At 37.2% G+C, this 9,978-nt stretch overlaps 1 protein-coding gene across 2 annotated transcripts in view; it reads left to right on the top strand.

The window, feature by feature from the left end:
- Positions 1 to 4,799: 4,799 nt before the first annotated feature.
- The window catches only part of XIRP2 (xin actin binding repeat containing 2), a 317,604-nt gene continuing 312,425 nt past the window's right edge, over positions 4,800 to 9,978 (top strand). For both annotated transcript variants that reach the window (XM_039250148.1, XM_039250147.1), the window contains exon 1: positions 4,800 to 5,201. In XM_039250148.1, the coding sequence (XP_039106079.1) occupies positions 4,800 to 5,201 (402 nt within the window). The remainder of the gene's footprint in view (positions 5,202 to 9,978) is intronic.

The following is a 9,978-nucleotide window of genomic DNA, read 5'->3' as shown; positions in this document are numbered from 1 at the left end:
AATCAAGAGTTTGATGCTCAACTGACTGTGCCACACACATGCCCCAACAGTTATTTTCTTACAGTATTTGAAAAGTATTGTGCCACTTCCTCCTTACCACCATGATTTCTGATGAATACCCATTATTATTTAAATTGTTTCCCCCCTAATTCTTACTGCCTACAAGATATTTTCTTTTAATTTTGTTTTCTGGAATTAGGTTTTGATATGTCTTGGGGGTTAACTCAGCTTTTTTAATTCATAAGTTCATGTCTTTTGCCAAATTTGGGGAATTTCCAATCGTGATTTCATTGACTAGTTTTTCAGCACCACCATCATTCTCCTTTTCTGGGACCTCAATGACATGACTGTTAGATCTTTTGTTATAATGTTTGGTCCTTAAGGTTTTATTTTTTTTTTCTTTCTTCATTGCATTTTCTTCATGTTGTTTACATTGAGTAATTTCTCTTTTTTTAATACTTATTTTTGAGAGAGAGAGTGAGAGAGAGAGAGACAGTGAGCCTGCAAGCAGGGGAGAGACAGAGAGAGGGCGACAGAGGATTCAATGTGGGCTCTGCATTGACAGCAGCAAGCCCCATGTGGGGCTTGAACTTATGAAATCATAAGATCATGAGATCATGAGATTATGACCTGAGCCGAAGTTGGACACTCAATCGACTGAGCCACCGAGGCGCCCCTACTTTGGGTAATTTCTAACATTCTATCCTCAGCTTCATTGATCTTTTTTCTTTTGTTCTTTCCATTCTTCTGAGACCATCAGTGAATTCTTTATTTTGGCTATTGATATCACAATTGTAAAATTTCTGTTTGATTATCCTTTATATCTTCTGTTTGCTTAGACTTTTCCATTGTTAAAAGAATTTCAAGCATGTTTGTAGTTACTCATTGAGGCAGTTTTATGATGACTGATTTAAAATTCTTTCAGAGGATTGCAAATATATGAGTCATGTCAGTACTGGTGTCTACTGATGTTTTTCTCCTCAAGTTAGGTTTTCCTGGCTCTTGGTATGATTGGTGATTTTCTTTTCTTTTTTCTTTTTTAGGGGGGAGGGGGCACAATGAGTGAGGGGCAGAGAGATAGAATCCCAGGAGAGCTGGGGGAGATGGAAGAGAGAGAGAGGAAGAAAGAGAGGGGAGATCTGTGATTTTCAATTATATTCTGGACATTTGGGTGATTCTGTTCTAAAGTTTGGAACTTTTATCTATTTCAGAAGATGAAGGAAAAGAAGCTTTATTACTTTCAAGTGGGAGTAGAAGTCCAATTTCCCCAGTTAGTCTCTTTTGATTCCCAGGAGAGGAGTTAGGCAAAGTGGGATTTCACGAATATCACCCTGAATCTCAGGGAAGGAGAGACGTCCCATTCCCAACCCCCAGTGTTACTATTCTCCTCGTGGGCTCCATTGACACCGCTGTTGGAAGAGAAACCTCACCAACAGTGAAAGTCTTACCTGCCAACTCTGTGTTCTCTGATGTGAGCAGGGAAAGGGAGAAGGAGCAACATCTCTTTACCTCTAGGTGGTACAGAACTACATGATCCTCACACAGCCTTCACTGACATCTTAGAGAGAGATCTCATTATCGTCGAGTGGGGGTGAAGATCCTTGTTCTTCACTCAGTCTTCTCTGATACCATCATTGGGGTAGGAGAGAGAGGGTACAATAAGGAGCAAAGCTGGCATTTTTCATGGTGTTTGTGATAAATATATAATGATCTTTGTTTCTGGTTCCTTGCATACAGCTCCTAAAACTCATGGAATCTTTGGAGGATAAGAATATCTTTTGTATGCTAATGAGATGACTGGTAGCTGGGACTGGTAGCTTCATGATAGAGATTATTTGCCAGAAAGATGAAAACATGGTTAGAGAGTTAGAACTTTTAACCCCACCTCTGACCTCGGAGGAGGGGAAAAGAGTTAGAGGTTGGCTAATCACCAACAAACAATGATTTAATGCTTCATAGCTATAATGAAGCCTCCATAAAATCCCCTTAACAACTCAGAGCTTCTGGGCTGGTGAACATATCTGGATGCTGAGAGAGCCTGGAGGCTCTCCACCACCTACTTCATACTTTATTTACCCTGTGCATCATGTCCATTTAGCTGTTCCTGAGTTGTATCCCTTGTAATGGACAGGTAAATACAAGAAAAATGCTATCCTGAGTTCTGTGAGTCATTTTAACAAATTCTCCAACTTGAGTAGAGGAATCATGGGAACCCTCAACTGACCGCCAATTGGTCCAAAGTGCAGGTGGGAACCTGGGACTTGACTGGTCTCTAAAGTGAGGACAGTCTTACGGCACTGAGATCTTTGGAATCTGTCCTAATACTAAGTAGTTAATCATAGGTCCAGAGAGCTGGACAATTGGTTGATGTTGGGGGGTGGGGGGGGGAGGGAACCTCACACATATCTTGAGTAAAAATAGTTTAGTATTTACCTGGATGGCAATCATGGTCTGAAATTTCTTGTTATGCTAAGTTTGCCCCATTTCCTGTTTCTTTGGCTAGAGAGAGAAGGCTTTCCTTGAGGAAGTTTCTTAGTTCCCATTAGAAGTCTTTGGGTTATTATTCCAGCAACACATTTTGGCCATATAAGACTGAAAGAGTTCATTACCATATTATCCCTCAAATCTCAGATTACCTAGGCAGTCTCCATCTCTCTACCTATCAAAGTCCTCTTACATTTGTTTTGTATATAATTTTGAGGGGTTTTAGCCATATTTAGTAGGATGAATAGAGAAAAATATGTCTATTCCATCTTTATCTAGAATCAGAAGTTCAAAATCAGTTTTAAATATTAGGATTTTTTTTTCTATAAGAGAAAAAAATTGCTTTTCCTCCCCTACTTGGCAATTTTTCTTCCTCCTATATTTCTGTTCCCAACTCTGCAAGATTGGCTCAGGAATAATTCTTTCATTAAGTAACCTCATGAGGTCACTATTACCAGCTGTGACAGTGTCTCTCAGTCATTCCCTTGTTAATAAGATCTTTTCTGAAGTCCATTTACACATGAGTCACAGACATTTCCAGCATATGTTGATTAGATTCTCAGCATATGCTGATCCGTTTCCCAAAGGATATTTACATCTTGCTGGGTGCTACTGTTTTTTGAGATTTTCTATATTAAGTGACATCCAAACTTATTAATTAGCAATATTATTAATGCCAAATTTTCCAGTCTGTTCAGTCTATGGATTTGTGACTTAAAATATTCTCGTCCTTCTTCCAAGCACTGCTATCAAGGAGGCTCATGTGTAGCATGAGTATTTAACTGATTCAAATGATGTTTTAGCAAGAGATGGAGCACAGAGCGTAATTAAGAGCTGTGGGTGGGTTTCTAATACACCCTGGAAGTTTTATATGCATTATCTAATGTATTTTTCAAAATAAAGCCATGATATTTATAAATCCATTTTAGGAATGAAGCTCTTCTAAGGTCTCACTGTTAGTAAAACCCAACCTAGGTTTGAACCCCTACTATAAGTGGAGTTCTCCAATGGTCCATGAGCCATTAGTAGACCATTAAATCAGTTTGGTGGGCAGCATTTTTTTAAGTGAAGGATATCAGAGTTGAAAACATCATCAGACCGTATCTAATGAAACCAAAAAATTGTTTCTTATTTGTTTATTGATATTGTATGTGAGCTGAGTCCCAATACATAGAATGTGTTTTATAATGGAGTTTGCAGTGAAAGAAGTCTGGACAGCCATTGTATTAGGTGACCTTTTGAGATACTTCCAGGCCTAAATCTAAGTGAGATTGTTTATCATACCCACTGTGCTAATATTTTTCCAGGAAAATGCATCATCCCTCAAGAGCAAAATCAATTAATTTATTCATTCATTTGTTCATTCCAAAATTTATTTTTTAAAACCCCAAATTCGTAGTGTAGAATCTCTGGGTTAGAATAGAAAGTAGCTATTTCTATGGCAAAAATTCATGCTAGCGTGTAACTCTTGCTGGCTGTGATTGGTGTTTGGATATGTGGGTTTATTTCTGACAGGGATACATTTTGCCATTTGATGTTTTGTTTTTTGTTTTTTCCTCTTCGCCATAAAACTCTAAAACAAGGTGAAGTTCTCATCAATTTCACAGTAAGATTTGAATTGGATGCTAAAGTTACAGAAGAGGTGTTAGTCTGTAGTGGTTAAGAGGTCAGTCACAAATTTCTGGAGTCACAAATATGCATTTCAAATCCAGATTCTGTCAGTTAGAGCCCTGGGCAAAGGACTTCTCAGTTTTCTTACCTGGAAGATAGTAGCAACTAACTCATTCTGATGATGTTAGGATTAAAATGAGATGCATGCAAGTTTTTTATCAAAGAAACTTAATAGCTGTTAGAGATTAGTTTATTACTTGTGAAGGAAGACATTTGCAGAAGCCAATAATTTCAAAAGAAGTCCTAAACCTTTTAATTTCATGTTAGACTTGTTAAATTGCTTTTTCTCAGAGTAGACTAAATAATGAATGACTGTTGTCTGAGTTTTAAATTGTAAATAATTGGTGGGTGACTTTACAGAGATAGAAAGGGAAAGAAAATCACGTCTTCTTGGTTTTTTGTCTCTATTTTTTAAGTGTCCATGGCTGTACAAATCAGTCTTTTCCATAATCTAATTCTAAGTTAACTGTCATACTTTGTAGGGTCAAGCGCCAGACCTTATGTAGCAAAGCTAGATTTCTACACTGTAACACCAGCTCCAAGAGCTGGCAGTCCAGGAGTTGTATTTTGAAAATGCCTCACATGCCTGACTGCATCTGTGATGAAAGACACTTTTGATATTGCAGGACAACCTGGAGCCGTCCATGTTCCCGATACAGAAGGGCTCCCTGAACCTCCTGAGGCAGAAGTGGGAATCCAGTGAGTACCACAAAAGTGAGTGTTGCCCTGGGGGTAGTCGTTGCAGGCTCTTGCAGCCTCGAGAGAGCAAATTGCTTGACCCCAAATTAGAGGCGGTGTCAGCACCTGGACCTCCGGACCCCCCTGGCATGCCCCTCGGTGTAGGAGAGGAGATGTTGAACTCAGAGCCTGAGGACAAGAGTGACACCTCCAGGGAATATTGCCCGCCTGAAGTGCTAAAGGAGGATTCCTTGATGGGTCGGCGCAGGATTGAGCGCTTCTCCATTGCCCTTGATGAGCTGAGAAGTGTGTTTGAGGCCCCCAGGAGTGGAAACAGACCAGCTAGGCCAGCGGAGTATTGCCAAAAGGTAAGGACTGAGAGTTGAAATTTTCAGTTGACAAGCTAGGCAACTTGCTTCTCCTGCTGCTTAGTGTTAAGCTCAAGATGTTTTTTGGCTGCTTCCGAGTGTGCGTGTTTTCCTCTCCCCTGCTTTAGGAAAAATAAGCAACCGTGTAATAGGACAGTGTGAAACGTGGCATCCTCTATCCTTGACTTTTTCTATGGGCTGTTCCAGTGGGGACTCAATTTCCTTTTACTCCTGCAAAGCTGATAAGCTACTTCTTTTTGTATGTGCTTTATTTCCATAACCAGGTTGCAAGTTCCTTACAGGTAGGGACAATTCCTTACTGCTTTGCATTTCAAACATTTTACAAATGGTGCTACGTTTAGCTAGAGCTCAGTGAGGATTTCTCCATAATGATAGTAAAATGGAGCAAGCTTTGGAACCACAGTGAACTAGATTTTAATCCTAAAACTTGCCATTTACTTCTAGAGCTCCATGGCACTTAACCTTGAGCATACACATGTCTTAATCTGCTTTACAGGGATCTTGTAAGGATTATTGATAATATATTTTAACTACTAGGGACAGAGTGTGAAGTATTTTGTGGTAGATGATGATCATGCTTCAGTGATTTTGGTGTACTATAATGTCACATATAAAATATGTCTATTAGCTAGTGGGGACATTTAATCAAATGCAGGAAACAGGATTAGCAACATTATTAATGAAGACCACATTTATATTTCTGTTTTCAATTAAAAACAACTGCTGTTTAAGTTGGAGTTGCTTGAATTTATTGCACCCATTAGGGCCCCTACGTGAGAGATTATAGTTTAATTTAATAAAGAATTAATAAATGATCTGAGGTTTTCCACTGGGAAGCAAACTCCATGCTTTAATTTTTTTATCTACTGGCACTTATCAGGAAGGTATAGTCCTATTCTTCTTAATGGATAACTAGCTTTCTTAAGGTTCACAGAAATAGAAAATTTTTCAAAATAAATTATTTCCCTAATACTTGTCTCCAGTTTCCTTATTGGGGCATAGTTAGTATTTACAATGAGACCATTTTTGTATCTCAAGTAATTCAACTTGATTTAATGAGAATAAAGACTATGAAGCTACATATATGAATGAGGTTATGTTAAAACTAGAGGACTTCTCAAAAAAGGCAACTACCTGCTAATCCCTAATTTGAGAATTTCCTTTCCCTCCTTTTGATTATATAAGCAGAATCCTTTTCATTTGTAGGTGTGTAATATCTCTCAGTTGGATGTCTAGAGATTAGGGTACACTTACCATAGATATTTACACTGTCATTTCTTTTTTATCTTAATAAATTAAGGAAAGCAGAGCCATAGAAAACGGTTTCTATTCAATATCTGTTGAGTTTAATGTAACAATTTTGGACATGTACTTAAGATAATTGACAAAAGAAATGGCCAAAAGTAGAAAAATTAATCCTTATAAATTATGTAATATAACTTATCCTTATCTGGAGTAAGGATAGCTGCTTAAATGTCATAATAAACAAATGAATCAGTAATAAGGGGTTCTGTTTGACCTGTGAGATTACTACTGTTGGTGTGGAATGTGATTTTGGATCTAGTGCCCATAAAAATAATTACGGAAAGAAACAGATACATGAAGCCATCTTTTAGGTAGTGAAAATGAGATTTGGTCAGCATGTTTACTATACTGTATTCTAGGTATTCTATGGTACTAGGCCATGAAATGTTATTTCTTTAAATGTATGAAGTATGGATCGTGCATTTAGACATTTCTCATCCACAGCTGATACACATGATTTTTAGAAATGATTTACCTAAATATTAGAATTAGGAGTATTTACAAAAAAAACCTATGTAAATTTCATATGACTTCTAGAACAAGGAGAAAAAAGAAAAGAAAAATGAGAACCCAGTAAAGAACTAACTTCCTTTCTTCTAATGAACTATTTTGCTGTGTTATTAGGAATATGAAAAGAATCCTATCCCAATTTAATTTGAAATCGGATAGTTCACACCAAAGCTTAGTAGTTCTATACAACTTAACTCTTTGTGTCTATAGATCTTTTTCTTCCTTTTCATATCAGCACTTTGTTATTGTTATAAAGTAATGAGGTAATATTTATTGGCATGAATATGCAAATATACTTTACTTTATAACTATGATACTTATATTTATGGAGACTCTCTATTGAGATATTGTTGATGTGGGGAATGGCATTCAATATTTATGATATTGTTTAAATTTTTTTAATGTTTGTTTGTTCTTGAGAGAGAGAGAACACGAGGGGGGCGGCTGCCAGAGAAAGACTCCAAAGCAGGCTCCGCACTATCAGCCCAAAGGCTCAAAGCCCCATAGCTTGCAAAGCCCCATGCGGGGCTCGAACTCACAGAACAGTGAGATCATGACCTGAGCTGAAGTCAGACACTCAACCAACTGAGCCACCAAGGTGCCCCAATATTGATGATATTAAAATTAAGGACAGAAAATCATTTCAGTTAGTTTTTGCAACTTAGCAAATAATCTCAACAATAATAAACACTAAACCACATTTTAATGTTGCTATAGAAAGAAACAATTTTGTTTATTTTTTTAATGTTTATTTTATTTTTGAGATAGAGTGGGGGATGAACAGAAAGAGAGAGAGAGACAGAGGACGTGAAGCAGGCTCTGTGCTGACAAGCAGTGAGCCTGATGTGGGGTTTGAATTCACACACTGTGAGATCATGACCTGAGCTGAAGTTGAATGCGCAACTGACTGAGCCATCCAGGCACCCCAGGAATCTCTTTAGCAATAGTCATTTGTTTAGGAAAAAAATGGTAACATTATTGAGGTTCAATGTAGAATTGTAGAATTTTTAAATTATGGAATACACACACACACACACACATCTCTTTAAAGCATTTTCAGCAAAAAAAAGAAAAAAATAGAAGTATGTCTTTTCAGACATAGCTCATTTTATTGAGCTTCACTTTATTGTGCTTTGCAGATATTGTGTTTTTTTACAATTGAATACTGATGGCAACTCTACATTAAGCAAGTCTATCAGCACCGTTTTTCCAACAGGATTTGCTGACTTCACATCTCTATGTCACATTTTGGTAATTTTTGAAATATTGCAAACTTTTCCATTATTATATTTGTTACGGTAATCTGTGGTCAGTGATTATGACTTGCTGAAAACTGAGCTAATGGTTTGTGTATTTTAGCAATGAAGTATTTTTTAACTAAGGTATTAATTTTTAATTAAGGTATTCTTAAAGACCATTAGTGCCATTGCACACTTAAAAGACTACAGTATGGTGTAAATATAACTTATGCACCGGGGAACCAAGGAAATCATTTGATTTGCTTTATTGTAATACTCATTTTGTTGCAGTGTTCTGGAGCCAAGCCAGCAATATCTCTGAGGTATGCTTGTATTTATTAAAAAGCGTTCATTTAAGGATAGTTTTTTTTTTATAAAACTATTTGTTAATTGAGATAAGAAACTATAAGAGTCAATACTATTTTCTATAAATATTCAAGCTCATTAGAGAAAGGTGATATCACCCCTCATTCCCAAAATATCCAGTGTATTCTAGAGCTTTTAAAAAATATTTATCTTAATATGATTGCAGTGGAAAATTGATAAGACATCTTTAAAATAATTTTGTCTCCTGGCATTATATACTTTCCAAAGAGAGACATAATCTTTTGTTATTATTTCTAAGACACACTGTAAAGGTAACTTAGAATGAGTTTTTAAACTGAAGGTTTTTATGCTCATGAGGCAGACTGCAATTCACATAGACAAAAATTCACATAGGCATTATCCCAAATAAATGATGTAGAACATGATTTGAAAAAAGTTTTGAAGAACCATGAGAATCTTAAAATTATAAATCTTAGAGAGAATGGCATACCCACTTGCAATACTAAAAAATAAATTGGTATTATGTAAGGCAATGCATCAGTTACCTTTCACTATGTAATAAATCACCCCAACATTAGCAGCCTTAAACAATAAGCATTCATTATTGCTTACAAGTCTCTGGTGAGCTGGGAAGTTCATCTAGTGTTTTCTGGTCTCACTCTGGCATCTATGGTCAGCTTCCAAATCAGCTGGGATCTAACTCTTCTAGGGTGGCTGCAGAGCTAGAACAACTCAGCTCTGCCCTGTGTGGTCTCAGCTCCTTCTATGTGTTGTTCATATTTATGTACCTGCCACAGGAGTTTCAAGAAAGAAATTAGAACTACATGAGGCCCCTGGAGGCCTATGCTCAGAACTTATACGTCACTTCTCTGTATTCTATTTGTCAAAATAGTCACAAAACAAACCAGATTAATAATGTGGTAAAATAGACTTGATGGGGAAGAATTGCAAAGTCACATTTGCAGAGGTAAATGGAAAGAGGAGAGAAATAATTATAGCCACTTTGCAGACAGTCTACCACAGGCAAGCTTACTTAAATACATTCAAGAATCAGAATGTTTTATTTCTTTTTTATTTTATTTTTTTTTTATTTTTTTTACAAATAGTTTATTGTCAAATTAGTTTCTACATAACACTCAGTGCTCATCCCCAAAGTGCCCTCCTCCATGCCCATCCCCCCCTCCCCCCCACATCCATCAGTCCTCAGTTTTTGTCAGCATTCAAGAGTCTCTCATGGTTGGCCTCTCTCCCTTTCCCCCACCATTTCCGCCCTTCTTCTCCCCCTTGTTCCTCCGTCAAGTTCCTCCTAATCCTCCTATACGTGCAAACATATGATATTTGTCCTTCTCTGCCTGACTTATTTCGCTCAGCATAAC

The sequence above is a fragment of the Hyaena hyaena genome, unplaced genomic scaffold (assembly GCF_003009895.1).
Source record: "Hyaena hyaena isolate Hyena2069 unplaced genomic scaffold, ASM300989v1 scaffold_363, whole genome shotgun sequence".
NCBI lineage: Eukaryota > Metazoa > Chordata > Mammalia > Carnivora > Hyaenidae > Hyaena > Hyaena hyaena.
This window is presented reverse-complemented; position numbering and strand designations above follow the sequence as displayed.